Raw genomic sequence first — 27672 nt, forward strand, 5'->3', positions numbered from 1 at the left:
ATCTGATACTGGTCTGAATATGACCCAGGGATACAAGGCTAAGCTGGAGATAGATAACAAGAAGGGTATGCACTGATACTATCTCTCCAGCTGTAACCTTGCTAAAGGAAAACAGAAAAATAGCTAGATCTACTAATTCTGCTGAGATAAGGAAAATCAACTGTATTATTCTAATGACACACAAAATTCTTAAGACAAAGAAATTACACAAATTGTTATACTCCTGAATGTGTGTCCTCTACACTGCAAATACTACCTCTTGTAATAATTATGCTGTGGTAATAAAACACAGGTCTTCTTACAATCAGGCCACCATTACCTTATACAAACCTGCACATAATCTATGCTCTTACACATCTTACACTAAGCTGAATTGCCAAATAATATACAATGTTAGGTGAGTAAATTCAAGTATTGAGTAGTCTGAAGTGTATATTATTTCCTGGTTACCAAGAAAGAAAATTCAGTTCCCTGATTTTGTTTTGCCATTCATTAGTGAAAATCTACAAAGATTAGGGCTGGTTTGAAACCAGAGGAGGAGCAGGCTGCTGGCATCAAAGGTGAGGGAAGTTATTCCACTGCTAAGGGCATACAGATAGAAATGAGGAAATCACAGTTATAGAATTATGATATTATAGAAGAAAAACATCAAACAGACTTCCCCAGGTTATCTAATTTATTTCCTAACTCAGGCTAGAAAATACTTGCAACTGAAAAGCATGATAGTGGTGATAGATAATGTGTGTGAACATGTGGAAGATCAAAACAACAGAGAAAGGAGGACACTGAGTTTTAGTTTTAATATAGGAAATTACCAGAGGCATTTAAAACAGTTCAAAACTGCTTACTAATGCCCCTGACAGATGCCACTCTAATTGGTCCTTTGTTACCAAGTTTAGACCCTTCCAGTTTTTTTTCAGTAGAGCTATGGAATTACTTTGGTAAAACCACAAGAAGACTAACACATAGCACACACTAATTTCATTTCCTCAGTCTATTTCACAGACCCTTGTGGACTGTGAAAGACCAAAGTCAGAGATTTAAAAGTGCTGTAACACCCACACCTGCAAAGTGTTGACTATTCCTACAGTTTAATACTGAGACCAAGAGGTATTCTTCATTTTCCATGAATTGGTAGTAACAGCAAAACAAAAAGCCAGCATACACAACAGGAAGGTTACAAATGACTAACACATTTTCATTTGTGACCTAACCATGTTTGAGATCTCATCTTCAGAATTAAAGAGCTAATGAGCAACTCCAACAGTTAGGAAAACTTATTTCAGAGCCATTAGCAGACTGCATTTATGATTATAAATGACCAGTTTTAAAATAAGAGAGACATGGAATTCATTTTGAAAAAACAGTAGCACTTTTTCCACATTATGGAAATTTTGAGAGGATTGTATCTGCCTTGCAATTAGAAGTTTACTTATTTTTCCTATAAAACTCAACTATCTGAAAATCTAACAGATCATAAACAATGTGATTCATAAAGTATCAATCCATAACAATTTATAACAGTTATCAGTGCTACATGCTTTTTTCATTTCCCTCCCCTTCTTTTTGAGGGGAAATAATAAGGGTTCCTTCTTAGGTGGCATTAGTGACTTCTATGGTACAGCTGCTTTTTCTCACAGAACAGCAGTAACAGCTGCCAAAGGGAAAATAAACAACTGGCTTGTCTGCAATTTTTATAAAGCACACAAATAATTTCACATATGTGAAGTATTAACCAGAGTAAGTTCACAAGAATTTTTCCATTGGCTTCTGTTGGGTCAGCTTTTTACCAATGGTTGACATCACATACCCAATTGAAAAAGAATAGAAACTTGTATAACAATTCCATGCACAAACAGCCAACAATAGCTGTTCATTCTGTAAAGCTTCTGCTACTTAGGAGTGTTTCCAACTTTACATGTTATTCCTTAGATTTTAAGCAACCTGCAGAGCCAGGAAGAGAATAAACATTATTTTCTTTGGTCCCAGATGGAACAAATCACCTAGCCCTCTTATGACATAGCAGTCACTGGAGAATCTATAAGCTGAAAGTTTTTTGTGGGGTGTGTGGTACCCAGTTGTTATACTATCATTATACTATAAAATGTAATAAGAACATGAGGCATTTTATTTCTGGTTTTATTACAAACCTTCATCCTTCAGCTGGTCAGCCTTTACAACACCTTCTGGTAAAGAATGTGAGAGAGGCAGCATGTCATTCTGTATGGAAAAAAAACAAGATTTTTTTATTTTCCTTTAATATATAAGCCCTAATTTTATAAAAAACTTTCAGAAAGAAGTGAGATACATCAGCAAACTAAAAATTACGTCAGGCACATATCTCCGGGAATTGCAAAAATGCTTAACTGAAGAATAAAAAACTTCAAGTGAGAATGAGGCATCCACTCTTCAGTAGTTTTCTATATGGAATTTTCCTTGTCTAGTTGAAATTAATTCCTCCCACTGGCTCCAGAGATTCACATTATGCTAGCTTTTATAGAAATGTAGGGGGTTTTTTGTATTTTCCCTGAGTTTTCACATCATTTTGACCTATACAGCACTTTAATATTCTTGTATTCATATACAATATGAAACTTTAGCACATACTGGCAGAGTAACTCTAGAATCTAAATTAAATTCTTACCTTTTGAATAGAATTTGTGAACATTTCTATCAAATGTTGTGAGGATGCAAGATGAGTATCTTCCAGGGTAATCTTAAACACAGTCTCCAGACACTGAATTGCAACTTACAGGAAAAAAAAATTAATAACATAGGTCACCAGTTTCTCAATATAAGTATATTTCACTAATTTATTTATAAAGCTGTGACTCACTTCCTTATTCAACTAGTAAAAGCAGCTCCTTGGAACATAAAAAAAAAATGAAGAGGCTACATGATCCCCACAGAATGAGCTTGCTAAAAAAGATCTAAGATATACACAATCCACACATACTTTGAGCATTATATTTAAACCAATTTAAAATTTAATTTCAACTCTTTCAGTCTTTTAAAGTTTTTTAAAATATAAAAATATAGTGATTTAAGAAAAGCACCACAACTCATAACACAACCAGGAATGTCCATGTATCACACATTCCACCTCAAAGCACACAACTGGCATATATTTGTGTGCCAGAACAGCTGGAAGAAAATGGCTCATGTTTACTGTACAGAATAAAGGAAAGATACTTATTAATCTTATCTTTTTTTGGAAAAAATGTATTTAATTGAAGATACTTTATTAATCAAATGCTGCATTAATCACAAAACTTTGTCTATATCTGCAATATCCTTTCACAGTTCTATACTTTCATGTGGTAAGAATCAACCTCATACACTCACAGTAAAACTAAAAATGTGGAGCCATATCCCTAGCTGAAGTTTTAAACATGCTCATATTTTTAGACAAAATAAGATCAGTGGCAGCCTGTATACATACATACATATATCTATATATGTATACACACACAGAGTTAAATTATTGCAAATGATATAATTATTTCCCCTATAATCTTAAGAACCTAGTACAATGTTTTTATTAATATGTATAATCCAAAAGTTTTAGACTGAAAACTGAGGACGAGCAAAGAAGGGTCTTTGTAAAGCCTAGCTTGAACAGAAAAATGGGGGGTTTAACACAGATTATGGACAACCAAGAGTATCTGAATTAAAATTAAGCATCAGTAAAGCAAATTCTTAGTCTTTAAACTTACCCTCAATCCAATGTTAATATAATAAATATAATTTGAATTATTATTTGCATTACAGACTGAACACTGATCCAAAATTAGAAAAGTAAAATTACAAAACGTTAACAACTATAAGGCCAGTTTTTCTCTTCTATGTCACAGCTGGTAGGAAGGGGTTGGGGGAAGGGGGAAGAAATTTGTAAAAGAGATTGTAAAACCTGGAAGTTATGCTATGTGAAAAACTTAATTCTTGTAAACACAGGTTATGCTGAATTTTGAAATAGATATAAACCTTTTATAGTACTTTTTATTACTAGGCTGATTATAAAATTATTGAAATAACACATATAATTTTTCCTTATATGACTTAATAAGAAGCCACTTGCAGTAGTTTACTTACTAATTTTCCCTGCCAGTTTATTTTTACTGAAAGGCACTCCCTTTTCGAAATGCCTTTCCTCATTTACAGCTTAGCATAAATTTAAATTACACCCCCCATCCCTTATCTTTCTCAAGGCATCAAATCTATGACACCAAATCTCTATGATATAGAAGAGCTTCACAAAATGCAGCAGGGCACATTATGTGTAAGCAAAACTCTTCTGACTATAGTATTATTACTACTCAGTGTTTTCATCAAATAACTAGTTGGTACTGTGAATTCCCCTATTTTGACTTTAAGTGGAAAATGGAATTTATAATCCTTCTATCACAAAATTTATGTGATATATACAGATAAAATTAGGACCTCTTGTAGGATGACTCAATTGGTTAGAATAACCACTGGCTAAATTCAAGCCAAAAAAAGAAACCCACATAGAGAAAGAAACATTGCTAAACAGAAACATTTTAAAATCAGAAAACATAGTAAGTTGTGACAACATCAGTAACTACCCTGTTTTAACACTACACAAAAGCACAACTCCAGTAAAGGAGTGGAAACTTGGATTTTGCCTGAAAAGTTTCTCAGGAGGCCAGACTGCCAGCACCTTGCTATCCCATTTATCCAACTGTCAAATGCTGCAAGCTCAGTATTATCAGGGAAAGACTTGATGCACCATGTGAGCTGTTCACCTAAGATTTTTCCTAGGTCTGATATCAAAGGCCAAAGTTATCTGTTCTCCCGAGTTAGCTCTACCATCATCCACCTAGGTGGTGGCTGAAGCTTGAAGTGACCACCTTGCAAACCACTTTCCAGCTGAACAGCTGGGGCTCACACAAACACCCATTATTTGACAATGCCAGCAATGGGCTATGCTGGAACCCAGTGCCACAAAGCTCCAGGACTTGTACAGCCCAAACACAAATCTGCATCACCAAGCAACACAAAGGCACCACAGCCAACACACAGGCTGAATAATGAGCATTAATTGGGCTGCTGAGGCCTCCTTAGTACTTGCTGTCATCTTGCTTCATCTTACATATAATCTTACCCGTGTCAAGTATTACATTCATCCACTGCCTTCCTGTTTTGGAAACACTGCCTTACAGAAAATAGTTGTGGTATATCAATCATAGAAGTAACAAGAAAATCACAGCCTTGGGTATGTTGTAGAGAGTTTTAGTTTTAATCCCAAAGAAATAGGTGCTATAGAAAAGAAGAAAGAAGGAGAGAGCGACAGAGAAAAAAATCTCCACCCTGTAAACAGGAAAGAGAAATAACTGCAATTTAAACACAGTCTAAAATATAACTCGGAAGAAGGGAAGTTTCTAGTTCATACAAAAGAGTTGAGCACTGCTCTAGATACTGAGGGAATATATTTCTCTGGTCTACCTTCCAATTATTCTGCTTTCTCAAAATAAGGTATTTTTATTCATCAAGCAAGTACAAAACTCCTAAAGGAAATTCACACACTCACTGACATTTCTATATAATTCAAACATGCAGTATACAGGTTATCATTGAGTATGAGTAAACCCTAGACTTGTATTTTATAAAGGCTCAAATTTTTTTTTTGTGATGTTCTATCTCTTTTGTTGTTTTATGGAAAATAGGAACAGTCTGAATTACTTATTGGCACAGCCACTTAATCATATAGTGTTTTGTCTTTTCACAGACACCAAGTAAGTACATAAGGTACCAACAAAAACTATCAGTCAATTCTTTTCATCCCTTATGTCTACACCTAACATTAAATACTTCAGTGAGTTAGATTTGTCTATTGCTACTGTACATGCACTAAAGATATCTTGCACAACTAAAATTAGTCTGTTTAGGAGGCAGAATCCCTGCCGCTTCTCCTCTAACACATAGCATATGGTACCATGCTTGTGGCAGAGCACAAACCTAAAAATAGGATTTCAGATCTATATTAAAATGGTAAATTTTGCATTGGCTTTTAAGCACAACCGAGGTTTTGTAATATCTTTTATTTAGAAAAGTGAATCTTAAAATTGATTCTTTCATAAACACATTGCCTAAGGCTGCTCTAAGACATGTTATCAGGTAAATTTTCAACCATAACCCAATGTTTACCAGTTTCATTATAAAAGCAAAAGTAAATCTCCTCATCTCTATTATATATGACTTCCAAAAACATTGTTTTCTTTCATCAGATGAACATCATCATAATCTGACACAAGTTAAATTTGTTGATGGCTAATGCTTTTCAAATGTACAAAATGCTCCAGATTCTGACATAAAACCAAATCTTGTGCCTTTTATTCCTTTGGGACTAACCTTTGAACATAATGACACAAAGCTTTCTTTCTTGTTTATTTTGGTGAACAACTACACTGGACAGCCAGTAGATAATAGAATGAAGCACACTCCAGGTTTATCTTTTAATTTATGCCTCTGAGAAGCAGGACTTGCTTTGCATCTCAGCAAAGTGTCTCCATACCTAAGATTTCACAGAACTCAGTGATCAGCTGCACTGCTGGTCCTAGATTTCTCCCTCCAAATTCCTCCTCTGGCTGATGGATACAACCAAAGACCACTTGAAACAGTAGAGAGACCTTTTTAAGAGATGCTATGAAAAACTTACTGCAGTATTAAGTCTCCTCTCAATTCCACATTCTGATACCACCTGACATTAAGTCTCCAGTAATTAGGGAAAAGGAGTAAGAGCAGTATGAAGGAGAATATCAAATACTACAAAGTTACAAAGACCTAGTGAGTATCTGTCAATAGAGAAATACAAAGAGAGTATATCTACAGATAGATGCACTTGAGTGTATAGTAGAAGTTAGACCATACTGAAAATATCCACTACCACATACTCTTTGGAGCCAATACTCAAGTGAAAAAGAAAAGCAAAGCATTTATCTTATTTTCTTAGGATGTTGTTTTACCTCACAAACAACATAAAGTCCTTGAACGTAGGAAACAGTTCTTCTCATAAAACAAAACCAATACAGTAATTGTTTTACTTCCCCGGTAACCACCAGAGCTACTAACAGAAATGAAATAAAGAAAGAAAGCAAACTAAAATAGAGAAAGAAGTAGCAGAAATTTGTGATACATATACAGAAGTCATTACCACTGTCTGCATTATAGCACTGCTTAACTGAGAATCATAGAATTATTCAGATTGGGAAAGACCTCTGCAACTGATGTCTTTTATAGTACTTGTTGCTCAAATTAAGGCACTACACATTTGTAGCTTTATAATACTTTATAAACGAGAGCTGTCTTACAATTAATACTCTCAGAAACATTAGGATCATGGTCTTATTTGCAAATAATATTTGGTGGCATTTACATCATTCCAGTTACTTTCTGTGATATTATACATAAAGGAGTTTAACATCTGTGCAGGTATTATATACATACACACACATATATGTATGTATTTATACATATAAATAAAAGTAACTGAAAGCACATTTGTTGCTTACCTTCCAAGCTTTCTTGCTCATCTGGAGTGAAAGTATCCATCTGACTCTGTTCTCTCAAGAAATGGATGACTGCATAAACCAAGCGTTTGACTGATGACATGTTGAAATTGTTTTCTGTCTTAAAAACAACAGAATCTCTTATTTTAGAAAACTAATCCCTACAGTATTTCAACCTCCTAGTAACCTCAGTAAGAAGTGCACACAATATATAAAACCTAATCCTTCATCAGAAAGCCCAATAACACGAGATGTTAAAAAAAGTGGTGAATTTGCATGGATTAGGGAAAACTGCTACAATCATGTAGTCTAGCTATCAGCAGAAAAGCATTCCAGTTCACCAGGGCTAAAATAACTTAGCAACTTATTTTTCATTTATAGCTTTCTTTTAATGGTTTGCACTTTCTTTACATATACACTTGCAAGTAGGAGAGACACACATGCTGAAGTCAAAATCAATCAAAAAGCCACTGTGATAAATGTAATGACATAAAGAAAAAAATACTTCAGTAGAAGTTGTTTTATGACATCATTAGGTGATAAAAGATGTTCTATGGTCTGATATGGTGTTATCCTTTAATAAAAGATGTTCTACAGTGTGATATGCACGGTGTTATCCTTCAGTGTAAGCTGGTCTATGGTGTGACACAGTGTTATCCTTTCATAAAAGGTGTTCTCTGGTGTGACATGCTATTATCCTTTAATAAGAGGTGTTCTATGATGTGACATGGTGTTATCCTTTCATAAAAGGTGTTCTACGCTATTATACTTTAATAAAAGGTATTCTATGATGTGGCATGGTATTATCCTTTCATAAAAGGTGCTTGATGGTGTGACACGCTATTATCCTTTCATGAAAGGTGTTCCATGGTGTGACATGGTGTTATCCTTTCATAAAAGGTGTTCCGTGGTGTGACATGGTGCTGTGAGCAGTTTATTGTTGCTTTGGACAAAGAAATGGAACACTGTGACCTCAGTGCATACTTGTGATTAGTGACACTACTGGCTCAGTCTAATTTCCATTCAGCATCATCTGGGAGTTACGTAACTTGGAGGACAATTTCAGTCACAACTTTTCAAGTTATTTTTCCTTCAACCATTTGATTTAAAAGGACACAACCTTATCCAGTTCTCCAATCAAAGCGGCTCTAAAATACAGCATTAAATGACTGGCAAGATCAGGACCTGCTCTCGCTACCTCATTTTCTCCCTACAACCGGCGGCCAAACCAGCGTGCGGCCAAACCCACAGCAGGCGAATAATCCCGCGGCGGGGCCGGGGAAAGCCGGGAAGCCCACCGGCCGGGGATGCTCGGCCGGGCTCAGCGGGGTCCGCTGCCCGCCCGAGGGACAGCGCGGGTGGCCGCGCTCGCTCCCCGCGCCACCTCCGGGCCCAAGGACAGCTCCGCTCCGGCGCGGCCCCTCCCCAGCCGCCGGGCCCGAGCCCCACGGACCGCGGGCTGCGCGGCTCCCAGCCTCGCCCCCTCGCCGAGGGGACGGGCATCGCCCTTACCGTGCGAGGTGAGGTGCGGCGCGTCCGCGCTGCCTCCGGCTGCGAGGGACGCGGGGCGTGAGGAGGCGGCGGAAGCGGATGCGCCGGGCCGCGGCCGAGCGGGGCTGAGCGCTGCGCCCGCGGCGGCGGGAGGGCGGCGGGCGCGGGAGCAGAGCCTCTCCTTCCGTACTGCCTCCTCCTCTTCTCTGCAGCCCGTCCTGCCTCCTCCGGTCTTTTCTCCTCCTCCTTTTCTCCGCCCCCCGCGCCGCCCCCCATGCTGTCGCTGTGCGCGGGCGCGGCTCGCAGGTAGGCGCGCAGGGCGGGCGGCGGTGCCGCGGAGCCGCGACGGGAGCGCTCTCCGGCGTGGGGTGGGTGGGTGAGAACGGGGATGTGGGTGAGGGCGGGGGGTGGCAGCGGCCGCCCGGCCCCACTGCAAGCCCGGGAAGCCCGTGAGCCGCCCGCGGCAGGCAGGAGGAGGTTCCCGGTCCTCGCTCGAGGAGCCGAGCCTGAGCCCCGGGCCGAGGGGGAGCCGCCGCGCTCCGAGGGGCCAGGCGGGCAGCGCGGCAGGAATGATGACTGCCTGCGGGGTCTATTGCCTCAGCCCTGGAGCGATTCCCGCAGCCTGCGGTCGCTGTCCTGGGCTCCGTTATGCACGGCTTCCAGGTGGGCAGGATGGGCGAGGCGAGGTCTCCTCTTGTTACTCTTTGCACTGAGTCAGAATCGCTGCAAGAGAAACTGGACAGAACACAATGGATGGAGGGATACGGCTGTGGCAGCGGGGCTCTGCAGCAGGGTGTACGTGAAACAAGACCGGCCGTGTGCTCATAGTAGCTTTATGAAAAGGTGTGTCGCTCCTACACGTTGTAGGACAGGTGAAACAGATACCAAAGTACCGTCAAAAGGTTTTAAAATAGGGGGTTACTTACTTTCTCCATAATGAACACTAGGTCTAAATGGACCCCAGAAAACCGGTGTGAAAGGCTTGTAGTCAATTCTAGGAAGACTAGACAAATAAACATAATTGCTTTTATTTTGGTCTCTCAGTTTTTCTAAAGGACTATATTTAATAGGAAGCACTGAAATAGTAGGAGGGTACGTTGTGGTAAAGAGAATGGAGCTGAATTTTAGCATGAAATGGAAAAGATGGTTGCCTCACATGGTCTTTTGAGAAATGATAGTCATGTGCTTACTGCACAAAGTGTACAGTTTTTGCCCTATTTCACAGCCTTTGTTCATTTCAAATTAAGATTGAGGGGTATTAGCAGATAGAAAATAAGAATCAGAATATTTTCTCTTCATAAGGCTCCTGCTGCTGTTGAAAATTAAGTGATTTATTTTCTGGTGCTAAATAAAGTGCACATCTATTTGCTTTTCCTAATTTACATTTACATTCCTTTTTTTTTGTACAGTAATTTTCACACTTCTTGTTGACCGTCTGTCTTACAGATTTTTCCATCAAAAAGAATGCAAGAAGGGTTTTTTGTTTTCTTTATACAAAAGGTTTGTCTTTGGTTGCAGTTTGCCTTAGGACAATGAAGATACCTCCTTCTTAAGTAAAAATCAGTAGAATGGGGAATGGTTGCTGCACTTCATTGATTGTGATTTTTTTTTTGTCAAGTCATCATTTCAGCATGCCCAAATAATTGTTTCAGTATTCTTGAGTGTGTCATAGTGACCTTTTAACTTTCAAAAGTTAAGGAGCTGGTCACAGAAATCTTGGATAGGTTCTGTCCCAGCTTCTATTTTTCTGGCGGGCATCTTAACATGAGATACAAATGACCATTCTTAGCAAGTGTCAAATATTATGTCTTACATTTAAAAAAATGATGTTAATGTCTGATTCTTTTGATTAAAATAAGCAGTTTTGCAGAAGGAGGCTTTTTCCAATTATCTTTTTTTTCCCATTCAGATTCAAAAGATTTAAAGATGCAGATTTAATGCAGTAAAACACATGGGGGAAAAAACTGGCTAGATAATTAAGCATAGAAGTCTGTTTACTTTATGAGGATATTCTTACATATGAAAAAAATAAAAGAAGACACATTGATTTAAATAATTTTAGTGTTCTAAAATTTTCTTGGGTTCTTGAATTCTGGGGTGTTTCTTTGAAAATCTTCAAAAGAAGGTTTTGAGTATGGAAATCCGTGTACATGAGTGAGACAGGTACCAGCATGCTGTACTATATACAGGTATCAATATAATGAAAGAAAGTGAAAAGAAACTCTGAACACTATCATTTGTCTTGCTGAGGAAGAAAACCAGCAAGAAACTGAGTCTGGGAAAAGGCAGAAGAAATAATGACACTGGAGGACAAAGAAATGAGAGGAACTTCCATAGTAATTTTCCTATTCCATGCTTACAACAATAATATATCTCTTTCTTTCATTGAAGTATCAGGTCCAACACCTCAGAAATGGCAAAGGCCAAACAAGACATTTGGGAAATTTTGCCTTTCCCTATGATCTGTGGACTGCATAAACTCTCATATGTATTGCAGCAGCAATTTTTTCTGTGGTCAGAAGCAACAGCTACCACCTTTCTAACCACAGCAGGCTCCTGAAGAGCCTGTTTGTCTATTAGACGGAATTTGCAGAACAAAATTATTTCCTGGACTGGGTGAGTTAAAGCTGTTGAGCTGGCAAACATTTCTGGACTTTATTTGACCCATGAAGCACCAGTTAGACCATGCTAAACAATGTTGTTAATGTATTTTGAGGACATACCTGTTGTGTCATTCTTGCTATAAAGCAAGAAATGCCTGGCTTGGAAAGATTTCTATAGAATAATTTGGGTTAGTTCAAAAGTCTAACTGTTGTTCAGCAGGAATCAGGATGAGCTGCCTTAGAAAACATGTAAGACAATATGTACATTTAGTATTATCTTTTCAGAACAGTCTAAGAATTAGGGACTTCTAACAAAAAAATGGGGTTTTTTCATGTGATCTTGTATAAAAATCTGTGATACTTTTTTGTATTGAAGATGCGTCCTAAAACTCTCTAGCTGGTTATGTTGAAAGCTGCAGATTAAAAATTGATCCTTGTTCATTCTCTCCATCCACTTTATGATCATTTAGATCTTTGAAGTACTTTCTCAGTAATTTTTCGTGTGCTTTATTCTGTGACTTTTTTTTTTCCCACTCCAAAGAATCCCAGTCTAGTTAGTATTTGTACTTTGAGTGGAGTCCACTGCTCAATGCAGCTGATTGTTTCTAAGTCTTCATTATTTCTAAGTCATCATGACTTGGTAGAACAGAAGAAGGTTTTGGCAAGTGGGAGAACAGAAGACAAGAGAGTTAAACTGTTCAGACAATCAGAAATGCACGTAGTATGCATGTGCTTCCTGCATGTGGTATAATGAATTTCTGTGTTTTGTTCTATTCCACCTTTACAAAATCCTATCATTTCTTTCCCTGCAGCTGCTTCTTTGTTGATGTTTCTGTCGAGCTGTTTTGTCTCCAGAATGATTAGATGTGTCACAACCTCTCCTGTGTATGTAAAGTCTTAAGTGTGTGACATTTATTAAGTCTTGACATTCACTTTGTTAGTGGTTTTAAACTTTTCTGTGTTCTGACGTTCTTTTTCATCTCTTTGTAGCTGCCTTTAGTACACTGCATTGTCATGAGTAACTAATCATTAGTAAATTTTGTGACTTCATTGATCCCAGCTTTTTGTAGATGATGTCTAAAGACATGAAAGAATACTGAACCCTGCATGGAACCTTCCAGCATTCCACAGGTCATATAGTTCCATTCAGAAAAATAAGCAGCCATTTTTAACAGCCTAATTTTTATAACCATTTACCTGCAAGAAGATCTACCTTCTCTTCCCACAACAACATAGTTTCTTTGGGACCTTTTGGTCAATAATCTGTGGAAATAAAATAGATTATATTAACTGAACTATAGATTTTTGAGTCTAAAGTTTTCTCAGTAGAGGAGACTTTTTCAGTAAATGTTATGTGTGTTTAGATTAGAGAAGGTGAGGTGAGAATGGTGGTGATTTTACTTGTTTCTGAGCAAAATATTACTGGACACATTAGTTTTTCATACTGTCTCTAACAGACATTTTTTATTTCTTTGGTGGGAAATTAAAAAAGCAAAGGTCTTTGCTGTATTAATTGTGGTGGAACAATATTTCACATAACCTGTAACAAGCCTGCGAAGCACAGTGTTACTAAGCCATTTTCCACTCAAAAGCCAGAGAGGAAGGCAGGCCTAATTTCCTTCCCTAATTTGTGGTGTTGAGCAGGCTGTTTGGGATTTTGCAAGCACTGAAATGAACATGGCATATTCACAATGCACTGTCTTCCCAAGGAGATGGGACAACTGATTTAAGATGGTAAGCAAGTAAGGTGGAGTAGGTCATCATCATCTGCTATGAAGATGCAGAGTTTTCCAACTAACTAGTGATGGCAAGGGAACATTTCTCATTGCTTTGACTGTATGAGACAAGATTACTAGTGATGGCAAGGGAACATTTCTCATTGCTTTGACTGTATGAGACAAGATTAGTGAGAAGTCAAAGCATATTTCCATGGAAGAGGCTGAACTGATTAGTACTGGGTATCAATCAGACAAAGCATTTACAAACTACCAGTATTTTTCTCTGTCCTGCAGTCCCAGCTGTTTTTCAGATGGAGTCAACAAGCTGTTTCTCATGTGTTAGCTGATTGCATTCAACTACTGAGCTATCCTGGGAGTGTATTGTTTTCACTAAACAGCCTACACTTGCTGTTTATGGCAGTCATGATAGAAATAAGATACATGCTTACGCAGCAGCACCTGAGGGAGTTGTAGGTCCTTAAATGCAGTTTTCTTCCCACTGTTTTTTTCCACAGTTTACCTGATATTAGAAACAAACAATAAGACAATCACAATTAATGCCTTGTGCCTCAGACTCTACTGTCTGTATGCAAGTGTTGGTAAGAATATTCTTTCCTGAGATGCTGCAAGCAAGTTACTTTGATGGAGGTTTGCTGTGACATCCAATGGATACAGTTCACAGAATGCTGTGAAACCTAAATTAGTAGTGCTAGTAATTTGTGGTTTGGGTTTTGGGGTATGTTGGTTTTTGTTGGTTTTTTTCATTTGGTGCACTGAATATCGGGTTTTGTTCTGTTTTTTTCCCTAGAACCATGTGTACCATAATTTTAGAGATCAGACACTGCAGGTACCATACCCTAGCATTTCTGTGCATTCCACTGCAGATTACTGTGAGAAAATCACCTCCTTATATGAAAGCAAATCAGACCAGTTTCCAAATTCCTTTTGTTTAAAGATTGTTGGAGGAGAAGGGGAGAAGAAATAAGTAAGTTGTGTCATGTTTGCATACACTGCTTTAGTTCCTACTTAAGGTCTGGGCTTTTTGTTAGCTGCCATGGAGCACCTTTTCAGTTAGTTTTCTGATGTTAATTCTACTGGAAAACCAGTAAATATTTTTTTTCAGATAGTAAGGTCATGAGCGCTGAGGGTAATGAATCTATCAATAAAGATTTTTAAATGTTTGTATGACTTTCAGGGTTTTTTTACTTGCTCATTTAGACTGGAAGTGCTAAAAGTATAATTAATGTTGACTGTCCAGTGAACTCAGTTGCAGAGAATTTCTTTTTTCTGAAAGGTGTGACAAAATTTAAGGTTTAGTGCCAAAAGCTGCCAGATTTTTTTTTTTTCTTCAAATGCAGCTTTAGAAATCAGTTATGGAACTTTATAATGGCAGTTATGGAACTTTAAATTAGGGAGTACTAAACATGCTATCCTTTTCTACAGTAAGATATGTCTGTGATAAACACAGTTATGACACAGAGCCAAATACTTTTCCAAGGAAAATTGCCCAGGAATTCAAGGCATGTATTCACAGTTCCATATACTGTTAAGAGCCAAACAGATGAGAGGACTGAGAAGTGAAATGGAAAAAGGATTTAATATGTATTTGTCTGGCAGGAAGAAGTGATGACTTGTATTGAAGTGTTATAGTTTCATTCCTTTGGCTTTGCTGAAATAATGTTGCCCTATGATTAACTTTGCGCCATTTAACTCTGCTGGTTCTGTCTTGGAATTTTTTTTTTCCATTCTTGGTATACCTTGTGCTACCCAGTTCTCTTATGTTGGTTGATTTTGTCATTGCTTTACAATTAGATATACAGTCAGTTCTTGTCTAATGTTGTACATCAAAACTGAAAGTAATATGAAAGTATATTTTAAATTCAAGCAAAAACTAAGGATCTCTAAATAATACAAATATTTTAGTCTGTTATATTTTTTATAAAGCCCATCCTGTGAAACAGGCCAACTGAAATGTGCTTTATATTAGATGCTGCTGAATTGAGATTTGGTTTTGAAATTCTTTTTAACTTCATTTTTTTTTTTTTAATTCCATTTTATGTGAGGCTTGACTGTTTACTTAAACTTTACTTAAACCATGTTTATCTGCTGTCATTTGTATATATTCGGTAGCGCTTGACTCTGACTTCCAGGGAAATGCTGATGTACGGCATGTTACTCAAGTACCAAATAGCTTATCCTGAGGCCAGCTGTCAGTTTTTATATTCCTTAGTAGGTGAGTCTGGTTTTTTGTTTTGTTTTTCATTTTGATGAGGCCGCTAGGTGGAGTTAGAACATTGAACCCCTGTGGGTATTGATTTGCAGGTATCCAGTGGGTACAGTTTTCAGATACACAGTGCTGCTTTCCACCATGCAGCACTGCTTCTCCTGCAACCTCGAAGATCAGGAAGTATTGTTTAGCTAAGATATGCTGTTTCAAAAAATAGAAACATCAAAATGTTTCTCTTGATTTTGAGTTCCAGCATTTTTCATACTTTATGTTACTGAAAAAGATGTTCATGGCATTAATTGTGATTTACAAATATGCTCTTACTTATATCCATAAGAATGTCCTCTGAAGGTATACATAAGGTCCAGCAAGAAAAACTTAATTGTATGTATTTGTATTAGAGTATTTAAGAACTCATTGACTAAATTATCTGAATCTTTGCTCTCTCACACACATACAGAGCCCTCTGTCTTTCTCTCTTTTAAAATCTTGGCTCTCATTTCACTTTCTGAAGCTGTTATCTCTTCACTTCTGAAGCTGTTATTCTCTTTTGTCAGAGCAAATACAGTTTTCCTTCTTGCATGAATCCACTATACCCTGATTTTTGTGTGGCTACATGGAACTGTCAAATGTATTTGCAAGTACAATAAATTGGTCTGTATGTATTTTTCTCAGAAATATATTAGTTCATTTATTTCACTCTGTAAAATTATACTTGTCATTGTAACTAATACTGTTTAGGTGAAGATTAATTTGAAAACTGAAAGTGCCATTAAAGAGTCTTTGGTGGAATTAAAACTATCAATTTGTAATCAGACTTAAATGAGACAGCAGGCTTCAATCTTGACTGTATTATATAGTGATTCTCGGTAGTAGGAGCATGTTGGCTTCTGTCTGTATTTTCTAAAGCTGGTGCTACGCCTCCCTGCTGCTTCTTCACAGATTGTGGCTTTCTTGTTTTATTTTAATAGTGTTAATGGAACATGCCAACAGAAGGCTGCTTGGCCCATATTTCAGTCACAGAAAATGTTTCTAAGCAAAACCAGACTTACCTAAGTGTTAAATATGTTTAAGATATTGCACAAGTTAAAAATCAAGTCTGTAAATTCAATTGCAGTGTTTGTCTTTGCAGTAGTTATGTGGGCCACTGTATTGCTGTAATAGAGTATTATATAGGTTCTTCCCCTTTCTAAAAATAAATCAAATTTATAATTTCCAGAAACAGCAAGTAATCAAATTGTGGATTTATTGGTGAAAGAAATTCCCTGGCATTCTGCAATTATTGCAATCTGCAACTTAGAAGCTTTGCTTTATTCTTTAAAATCCTTTTTTAGAAGTAGCTACTAAGTTTTTAAGTGTTATTCAACACTTAAAATAACATTCTTACTGCTTTGAGATTGGCAGATTAGCTGTTTTCACAAATTATGTTTTCACCATAATTTGTGAAAACAGCTGTATCTGTAATAATCTCTGTTATAACTGAAGGACCAAAAGAAACCTTGTGTGCCTTTCCTCCTGATGTTCTCCTAAATGGATGTAGCACTGTACAAATGCATAAAATATTTCAGTCTGCCCTGTATGTCATTCCATTGACATTATTAGATGACATAGGAGTTACTCCAGAAAAAGGTCAGTGCAAGTTGATAATAGAGGCCAGTTAGATATTTACTATAAAAATGCAATATAATAAAGTTATGTTAATTTTGAAGGACCACACAGAAATGCAGGGACTGGAAGGGCATTTTGGGTGATCAATCTAGTCCTGTGCTACCTTAGGTACTTAGTACTTAGGTACTAATACATTTTATAAGCCGGTCAAGCACCATGTTATAAATAGACATGTTTTCACTTGCTGGGACTTACTGGACATCTCTTTCAGACTCTCACTGCCCTGATGCTTACAAATATCTGTTGTAGTTTTAGCTTTCATGTGTTCCTGACCAATTTGTTAGAATTTGTTCTTACACCTGTATTGCCTCTTAGCATCAAGAGCTCTTTTTACTTTAGGACGTTTAAATGGTATGCTTAATGACAGCAATTATCTTGAGAGTCTCTTTGCTAGACTAAGTTGATGATCTCATATGTGTTTCTGGCATTAGTGAAAGTTTAGGTTGCTACTGACACTTTTTGCTTTACCTATGCTTTGTTTAGGCTAACACAACTGTTTTGAAGTCACTCATGAAAAGGGTGATGAGACTGATTACCTGGTAAAAACCCCTAGATGGTTTTGGTCTACTTTATTTTTCACCTATATGCTGTCCTGGGTATTTTCTAAGTATGACTCTAGCAACAGTTATGCTGATGCCATTGATGGTACAGGGGCAGAAATGAGTAACGGAGGGAGGAGCACTGACAGAAATGTCTTAAGGCAATACTGTTGCTGGATGTGAGCCTTATACTTAACCCAGACTTGTTCAGATGCCTCTAATGTTCTAACGCCAGAGAAAACTGAATGTGATAGCTGAAACAGTTTGAACCAAACAGTTCAGGCATTAGCAACAGCCTATGCAAGGCAACATCCTTTCATCTAATTTAAACTGCATCAACATCTGATGGTTCAGTGAAAGCAGTATTTGGCTGTTTTGTAATGTTGGTGCTGTTTACCAAAAGCAAGCTTAAAATTATATTTATACCTGCTTGGTTCAGTGTTTGAAGAAAACTCTTTGCTGTTGCATCTGGTTCTTAGAATTATTAATAGAACTTATATTCCAGTTGTATATCTGGGAAGTTAAATAATCCCTCAGTTATACAATTTAATATTTTTTCTCTAATAGCATGTCAAATGTAACTGCATAGTATTTTTGAGCTTCATATTATTTTAGTTATACTCTTCTTTCATTTTTCTTTACAGTCTATTTACAATTTTTGGTCTTGGCATTGTTTCTTTGTTTTCTTTTTGAACAAAGTTATTAAAATACTGCAGTCTGATACATGGAGTTTTGGGAATTTATTTATAGTTTTATGTAGATAAATAATTCAAAACACTAAGCCATGAAAGAAATGGCCAAGATTTCACCTGTGCATATTTATTTACTTGCACAGTTCTTTATTAAGCTGATGTTAGTTTCTTAGTACAGTCTGAGTGACTGGTAGCAAGGTAGCAACATGTCTGTAAATTATTATTTGAAGAATTATGTGTAGCAACTGATTTTACATGAAATATTATATAACGGTTTTTGAAGGCCCACCTTCTCATTTGGTCAACTAGAAAAACCTGATTTTTACTGCCTTTTTTGATCTACATGAATGACTGCATCTGCCTAGCAACGGAAGCAAACAAAATATCAGCATTTCAAAACTGCACAGTTCTGTGTTTTCCTGTTTCTAATAGGTAGTCAACAAGTTGCTGGTATTTGTGGCAATAATTTATGCAGCTCTCAAATTTACAGGTATATGTCTTAATTGAACTAGCCAATACTAAGAAAATCAGGTGGCATCTTTTTTTGGTATTTAAAAATAGTATTCTCTAGTAATCTGAGACCCTACATTCCATGGAGTTCATGAACTCTGTCTGACTTTAATTATAAATAAATCTTGTTGCACAGGCTGAAATTGATGTAATATGTTGTTGCTGTGACTGTTTTAGTGTTTGTTTCGGATGGTATGCAGTTGGTCAGAGGCAGGGCTGTATTGTCTAAATTTCTAGGTGAAGATACTGAATAACTAAAGGCAATAGGTTCTCTTTAAAAATAATTAGTATCCTTCACTTGAGCATACCTTTTCTTGCTCAGGGTGTTGTTTTCCTTTGTCTCCAATTTACATTTATTTTGACTTCAGTTTGAAACACTCTGTAGTCTTTCTCATCTTCTTGGGTGTGGGTGGTGTGGTGTAGAGTTCAGATCCATGAACCTATTTCTGAGGAGTTTCCCTTTACCTCCCAAGAGATTTTACCAGACCTATGCTGGCAATGTGTGAAAAACTAGATACAGGGCAGTCCACTGAGAATCTGTTTGTGACTCAATGAAGTACTGTTGTTTAATGAGTTTGTAGATTCAGGGTAGAGTTCAGTAGATTTTGGGGATGGGAAACTAATGCTTTCTGAGAATGTTATTACTTAAGCTTTTGCTTTTATGACAGCAGCTTCATTCATCCTAAACTTCTGTCTGAAATTTAAAGTTTCAGTAGTCTAGTGGAGAAGTGACTAAAGCCCTAGCACTAGAATTCAATTGGCATCAGAGAAGAACAGAGGTGGAACAAATGTTCTCTATTCACACTTCATTTTCAAAGTCAAATGGTCAATATTCTGGACACAGATGTATGCCACCAAAGGGAAAAGTAAACAACTCACCTATATTGGAATGGAAAGATCTGAAGAATCTGTAGTAATAAAGAAAACTAAGTTTCAACATAAAGCATCAATAGAAATGTTGTCTTTTGTTTTTGTCTTGCATCAAATAATTTTGGATAGGCTATTTCTGAAGAAATTCTATTATAGAATTGGAAGATTTTGACAAAAAGTTTTGCCTTTCTTCAAAAAGAAGACATGTGTGCAGCCCATCTCAATTTGTTGGCATTTCACTCTTCTTCTTCGTTATTTTTTCAGGCGAAAATTGTCTGTCTTGTATGCATGCTCCCAGCATTGTATGCCCAAACCTCTCTGCATTTTTGTACATACCAGACAGGTTTTACAGTAAAATCAATACAGGTACAATGGCTAGTGTTAAGAGAAAAGGTTACTTTATATAAAACAATGTGAAATAAACATCCCTATATTAGCAAGATTTCTGTATTTTTTTAGTTAGTGTTGAAAATTTTAAGTTATCATTATTACCAGAATAACATATGATTTTTATTTTTTTTTAATTATATGTCTGAAATGAGAGGACAAATAGTAAGTCTCTGACAGCCAGGGATCCTCCTATGATAGTAAACACTGCAGCAAGTTTGACTACTTGATTGCAAGCTTAATTTTAAAGAAGTTGAAATATAGTTGATTAGAACTACAGCTGATAGTTATTAATACATATATCATAGTAAAGGAATGTACCTCTTCTGGTAAAAGAGTGAAACTGCCTATTTAAAATCCAGCACAACTGAAGGAATAAATTTGCAAATGAGCAACAACTAGAAGGTTTCCTCCCATACTGATTATGTGGCAGACATCCTGTATAAATATAAAATTATTTGCTATTATGAATACAATCAAGTGATGTTTATGTCTTATTTTGTGCAATTTTGCAGTTCTTGTTCTTTGTTATCTACAAATTACTATGTGGGTTTTATTTCTTACTTCAAAAATGTTAGTACTCTTATTTCTGTATAGTTCCAGTAACTGCAGTGCTGTTTTCCTTAGACGGTTGAGTCATAATTTAATTTATATGGTTTTGTCAATACCAAATTTTTTGTCCCTGTTTGCACTTAATCCTACTCTAAATGAAAAAGGTAGAAGACAGATTTATTTAAAAATTAGACTTAATTGATAAAGATAACAGCTCTGAAAAGGACTTTGTTCCTACTTCTAAAAATATTCTGATGCTGTTTTTTTTAATGTTTACTATAAACTGTCTCTTGAACTGGAATCTTGCTAATTAAAGATAATTTTCATACTTTCAGGTCCATTGGGCCTCGGCTTGTGTTGAGAATGACATTAGGAGCAGAAATTACTAGCCAGCCCAAGGCTTCTTCATACATAGCATCAGGACAAAACCTTTTGAGATGGGACCTGTCACCGGAAGAAATTAGAACAAGAACAGAAGAACTTATCAGGAGGACAAAACATGTATATGACAGCATCGGGATGCTTGAAATTGGAGAAGTAACACACGAAAATACCATACGGGCTTTGGCAGCTATAGAAGTGGAATATGCAGGTTAGTGTGTGTTTTCTGTATTTCTTTGCATAAGGCATTCCATCTGCACATAAGGAAATGTGTGCAATGTGTAGAGGCCTCCCAAGGGTCCATAATCTTTCAGGACCTCCCAGAGGCCTGCATTAGTCACCTGTTCTGGTTTTGCATGTGAAGCTCCACACAGTTACATTTCCAACCGTGTGCAGCTGCCAGGGGCACTGCAGCAGAGTAGGCTGCAGTGTATGTGGGATGCATAGTGCATTACACGTGGTAAACGGTGTTTTTTCAGCCACTGCGGAACCTGACACAAGCAAGTTGAATGGGGTAATGGAAATGTTGATAAACTGCTAAGGGAGAAAATGTGATGATGAGGAAATTTTGAATGTGCTGTTGGAAGAAGACTTCTTTACTGGTTCTTACATTTAAATTGTGGCCTGTGATGTCTTGAAGAATCCAGGGAAAGATTGGTCATGCAGTCACATCTAAATTGTTCTGAATGAATTATCAAACCATACCAATATGTGAGTGGGGTTTAATGGTCAAACACAAGTAATTCAGTTAATTTGTCAATAATTGCCAGAGGAGATAGGTAAAATACAAACTGCGTATTGGGTGTCTTTGCTGAGAAAAACCTTTCAGATGGTGGCTGCATTATTTATAAAACAGTGAGTGTAATAGATGTCAAATTCTTTTAATACTCTGAGAAAATCTACAGTAGTCACAGAGGTGCTAGAAACAGCCACCTTGGCTTGGAGCAAAATCTTTGACTAGCAAAAAAGCATAGCTGGCATCTCAAATGATTGTACTGTAATATTACTCTGGATTTCACATTACTTTAAATTGCGCATTCAGTGAATTGGCTGGAATTTATTCTGGAATACTCAGAAAGACAGTAATCTTAATTCAAAAAGCCTGTTGCCAGCTTCAGTTTTAGTTGTACCAATATACCAGTTTGGTATAATTATTGTAAATCTTTTCTCCACAAAGACTTACAGAAGGAAAATCAGTGTTTGACTCAGAAAACATTGATGATCAGCTTTTCAGCACAGCCACCAAGACTTGATGGAAGATGTACATTTTTTACTATGTACTATTGCAGTAGTGGGTCACATTTAATCTTCAAATTAATCTACAGCTAATCTTCAAAGCTGTATGTGAAATTATCATGACCTGCTATGAAACAGCCCATGGCTTATGAGAGGGGTTTATTACCACAGGAAGACTTCCATAAGAAGCTTGGAATTTAAGGCCTGTGTGTCCCTATCACATAAAGACCTACCCCAGTAACTACAACTCATTATCCAAAGAGACAGACGACAATAGACCTTAAATTACACTTGGAAGTTGCCAAAACTCAGTTTATAATTTTGAAATATCTTTGCATAAGGGCAGGAGGTGAAGGAGCAAGTTTCCAATGGACTTCAAGAATAATCACATGCCCATGGTTGCATTTCTGAATGGCTCAGAGCTTGATAAAATGACTGCACGTCACATAAAATTACAAAGCTTTAAATCAGCCTAGTATGTTGTTACTCTAAAATACACTTTTGGAAAGGTAGATGGTAGAGACATTGTAATTTGATTTTCAATTAAGCAAATTCATTTATATTTGAGGATTTCTATTCAATGCCATGATAAGATGTAGTATTCCTTTAATAGCAAAGATTTACTTAATCTCAAAAGTATATTCTAAAAAAAAATAGTATTACTCAGCTTCCAATCTCTAGAAGTTCAGAATGCACAGACAGCATCTTCCCTGTTTGCCATGTTGTTTCTCCTTAAATACAGAAGAGTGCAGTACATGGGGATTTGACACTGTGCTCATAACAATGTAAAAATAACTTCAGGACAGATGGGCATGTTTGAAAGATTCAGAGCTTCTCACTTGAAATGCTAACATGGATGCATCTGTGCCAGCTATGAAACGTCAGTCTTCACTTACATGACTTTTGGAAGATGAAGCATTCTTAATGTATTTACATACCATTCAGCTGATTTTGTTGAAGATTGTGAGATAATTAGGCTTGGGGTTTAGAAATCTTCTGTAAAATATTTATTTGTTACAATGGTGTATTTTTTTGTCCTTTCACCTGTTCAACTTTATAGTACATGTAATCACTTTATTTGCTATATGTATCAGGTTGCTTTGGATACTTTTTTCTTAGGTCTGTTATAAATGACAGAAGAGGGAAAACTCCCTATCCTTAAAGCATGTCTATGCTTCTGTGTTCATTGCCTCTTATTTAAACAGTGGAAAGAAGCATGTTGGATTTCCCCCAGCACGTCTCCCCTGACAAGGAGATACGCTTAGCAAGTACAGAAGCTGACAAAAAACTGTCAAATTTTGATGTGGAGATGAGCATGAGAGAAGACGTGTTTCAGAAGATTGTTTATTTACAGGTAAATAATAGTGTGTCTGCATAAGTGACATGTATCTAAATTTATCTAAAATTATTTGGTGTACACAATGCTTTTCAAAATAACTTTGTTTCCTCTGTGTCTGTACCACTCAAATCTTTCCAGTGGGACACTGCTATACTTCAGAAAACAGTGTATCGTGCTGTTCCTACTCTTTGCCTCTCATATATAGATCTATAAATCCTTCTCTCTCCATTGCAATAGCTTTGACTTTTGTCAGTCTTCCAAAGAACTGATACACAGAATCTAAACTAAAAGAGGGAAACCTAGCAGGAATTTGTTTTTTGTATTCTACTCGCTGAGCTTGTTCCAAGAGGGAAGAAAAGAGGCAATACAGCATTTACATTATCTTATACTACTTTTGAATTTGTGTCCAAAATTCTGCTTTATTGAAAAAGTTGAGAATTTTAAATATAAAAGTTGTATTAAGTTATGTAGGTTAATGAGAACATATAAATGGGATTGACCTCTGAAATTACCTCAGCTACAGACAATTACATTGTATTGTCTTCTTCATCTATTTCATCAGCCTCAAAATAAAACTATGTTAAAAGATGTGTTTAGTGTTGAAACAGTTTCAATCTTTTTTGTGTTTCTGTTTAGCTTCACTTTTAATTGAGTACTTATAGGTATCTCATTCTTCGCTTATGCTGTTTATTTTGTAGCTCACAGAAAGAACATTTGGTTATATTATTGGTTATATCAGAAAGAATATTTGATTTTGTTCCAATATGTCTGATGACATTTAGTAATAATTTTCTTAAAAGTGCAATATACGGATAATGCAAGGAAGCTATCTAATGTGATAACAAAAAAATATGTTTTTCTCTGTTTTATATATAATTTTTTCCTCTCAACTCCACTGATTTTTAATATTCTTGTAATGCTCATAAGATACTGGAGCCCTATTTCTTTGAGTCACCATATGTGGTTTTTGCAGACTTGACTGGGAATTAGAACCATACTAAATTGCCTTCCATTACCGTTGTATTTTGCTGTGTTTTCCAGGAAAATTTTCAAGTGTTCTCCTCTAGCTTTGTATTCTTGTTACATATTTGTGGAAGTATATAATAACCCCATTCTGAGTATGTTCTGTTGTGTGTTGGCAGATAATGCCTTGTGTTGATTTTTTTCCCCTCTGTATTTTATGATGATTTTTTTTCTTCTTCCCCTGCTCTGTTGCTAGTAATTAAATTGCCTAATTTGTATGTATTATCTACTGTGATTTTCCCTACCCTCCACTATAGAATGCACAGATACATTGAGGACAAATCTAACATATCTATGTATCTATCTGTTTTTTATTTACAGAACTATCTGATAGTAGGTAGTGAAAACTGATTGCTGTTATTCACTACTATTACTCACTTAAATTTTTTTTCTCATTTGGTGTTTTCTTATTTCACTTTCCCTTGCAGCAGTCTTTGACCTTCATAACAGAATTTTTGCTTAAGTCTCCATTTAAATTTTTTAGAAATTTTTGTTAACTGCAGCATGCAAGCATGTTTTAATATTAGTTTGCCAGAGATGCAATTTCTGAGTATATATCCACATGTAATAACTGTTAAAGTAGTAAGAATTTTGCTCTCAAACAAACACGAAATTTCCAGTAGTGCCAGATGGTCGAATATTCCTATTTCCAAATAATAAAGTTATTGGTAATTTTTGCTAAATTTCTAACACCTCCTCCTGTTAGAAACTCTCACTTTAAAAGTCAGGCTCCAGGAACACATGAGAAAAGAACTTCCACAAACAGAATTCAGATTTCAGCTGAAATTATTTCACCAATTCAAAAAAGCAGTAAACAGATTAAATCAGGTTTTTCATGGCCTCACTGGCAATTTAATAGTTCAGATAAATTAATTCTTTTTCATGTCCTTCAGGGGGCCAGATAAAATTGAGGTGAGGAGAATGAGGGTTCTCATAATGTCATGTTATTTATAAAGCATCATACTAAGAGATGAGTAGATCTGCCTGACCACAGTGACATGCAGAATGCTTTAGCTCCCCTTAATGGGGACTAAGTTAACAATAGTACTCCTTCTAAATTATGCTAATTATGCTTAATTTAAGAGCTGTTGATGGAAGAAAATTATTGAGGTTTTTACATTTAATTCAAGAAAATAATAAAATAATGTAGTCACTTTCTTTCCCCCATACATTAAGGGGGGGAGAAATTTCTGCATAAAATTATGTTGTTTAATATGGTCCATATCTTGTTTTTTGAAAAACTTGAATTTTGCAGGTTGAAACATGGAATGAAGGTGAATTTGGTAGTGAAACTCTAATTTTAAATTTTGTAACTCCTAACATGTGCACATGCTGACTAGTAGAGGCATGCTTAAGAATGTTGCCAGTCTTCTCCACCCACATGCCCTCAGGAGAGCCTGATGTAAAGAGCTGCTTCAGGTTTTGTTTGTGGTATTCTAAGTAGGCTTTGTTTCTTACTCTGTCTGAAGGATTTTTCTTGGAATAAATTAGCAACGTTCTTCAAAACAAGTACAAAATGGTATTTAAAATCATGAGCCATGACAATTCTAAAAGTTCTGGAGAGTTCCAGATTTTGTGTATGTAGTATATTCAGGATGATGATGGTCCTTGTGGGTCCCTTCCAACTCAGAATTTTCTGTTATACTGTTTTATTTTTGTCACTGATAGCTTGGTTCTGGAGAAGACAAATATGCTCAATTTTTTTCCCAGCTGATATTCTAAAGTGACACTTCTAATCTTTTGGGGCTTTTCTTCAATCCGTCAGACTTTTAGGGTACAGTTGTTATAGCACAGTTGTTAGGGTACAGGTGTTATAGCACCGACTTTCTTCAACTATGTAAAAGAAAGCTATCTCTGCAGAAGAAGCTTAAGTGCACTGTACTGTAAATGGAAAGAGCTTGCTATTATGACAGTATGTAAATATGCTGAGACACTTGGTAAAAGAATATTATTTTAAAAATATTCTACATGAATATAAGAATATCGTTGTGTAAGGTAACTGTTTTGGGGGAGTTCTTCACATTAAAATCCAGGATGTTCACTTTTTTAATAGGACAGTGTTCTCAAGAACAACTCTGTTGAAACCCTTTTAATGCTTGATATGGTTCTTAAAATGTATCACATTCTTAAAATGTATCATAAATTCAATTATTCTACACTGTCATTTCAGCAGACCTGTGATCTTGAAAATGTAAAGCCTGAAACAAAGCGATATCTAGAGAAATCTGTTCAAGTGGGGAGAAGAAATGGACTCCATCTTCCTAAAGAAGTACAGAAAGTAAATATGGACAATTTTTTTATAAATTAAAGGTTACAAACTGTTGAAGGGATAAATTTATGGTTATCTAGCTGTACTAAGCATATATTTGAACTTCATGCTTTTGGATCTGCTGAATTACTGCTCTTATCTTACCTGTTCTTACTTCCAGATCCATCCTTTAAACTCCAATCACTTGAAGGTTTTTAAACTAATCTAACAGATATCCACAGTACACAGTAGATACAAGTGGTCTGCATCACCTCGTAGCCTGGAGACTAAAAGAAGCCTAGCTGAAAAAGTTGTATTATATATTATGATTGTAGAGAGTGCCTAAATTAGATTCCTAGGGAAGAGACCTCTCAAAAAATGTTGCTACTGAGTCTGCAGTTCTATTCAAAATTATGTATAACTGTTGCAAACACACAACTTCACTAGTTTCAGTTAATTGATGTTGTAAAATATGTCAAAGATTTTAGCATTTCACCTGAAAATAATCAAAGTAGCTTAGAGGAGAAAACAACCTACTCTGAATTTTTCTTCATTAAGGGAGAACTGTCTTAGAAAGCAATTGCCAGGCAATCAGGAAGTAAAATTGTCAGTATCTGTGGTGCTGTGGCATCCCACCCTTAATGGGAAGGCAGCGCCCA

At 36.5% G+C, this 27672-nt stretch overlaps 2 protein-coding genes across 16 annotated transcripts in view; one reads left to right on the forward strand and one right to left on the reverse strand.

The window, feature by feature from the left end:
* SGTB (small glutamine rich tetratricopeptide repeat co-chaperone beta) overlaps window positions 1-9228 on the reverse strand; it is a 42539-nt gene extending 33311 nt beyond the window's left edge. For 5 of the 8 annotated variants that reach the window (XM_085567761.1, XM_085567760.1, XM_085567763.1 and 2 more), the window contains exons 1-4: window positions 9042-9228; window positions 7533-7650; window positions 2645-2748; window positions 2151-2220 (exon numbers count right to left, since the gene is read on the reverse strand). In XM_085567761.1, coding sequence (XP_085423887.1) covers window positions 2151-2220; window positions 2645-2748; window positions 7533-7632 — 274 coding nt within the window. In that variant the 5' untranslated portion in view covers window positions 7633-7650; window positions 9042-9228. The remainder of the gene's footprint in view (window positions 1-2150; window positions 2221-2644; window positions 2749-7532; window positions 7651-9041) is intronic. The other 3 variants (XM_085567764.1, XM_085567766.1, XM_085567765.1) reach the window with 1 other exon arrangement.
* NLN (neurolysin) overlaps window positions 9195-27672 on the forward strand; it is a 37095-nt gene continuing 18617 nt past the window's right edge. Inside the window, exons 1-4 of one of the 8 annotated variants that reach the window (XM_021534387.4) lie at window positions 9195-9326; window positions 21122-21378; window positions 23609-23757; window positions 26936-27043. In XM_021534387.4, coding sequence (XP_021390062.1) covers window positions 9295-9326; window positions 21122-21378; window positions 23609-23757; window positions 26936-27043 — 546 coding nt within the window. In that variant the 5' untranslated portion in view covers window positions 9195-9294. The other 7 variants (XM_077790113.2, XM_031507263.3, XM_085567744.1 and 4 more) reach the window with 7 other exon arrangements.

This window comes from Lonchura striata, chromosome Z, assembly GCF_050655825.1.
Source record: "Lonchura striata isolate lonStrDom1 chromosome Z, ASM5065582v1, whole genome shotgun sequence".
Lineage (NCBI taxonomy): Eukaryota > Metazoa > Chordata > Aves > Passeriformes > Estrildidae > Lonchura > Lonchura striata.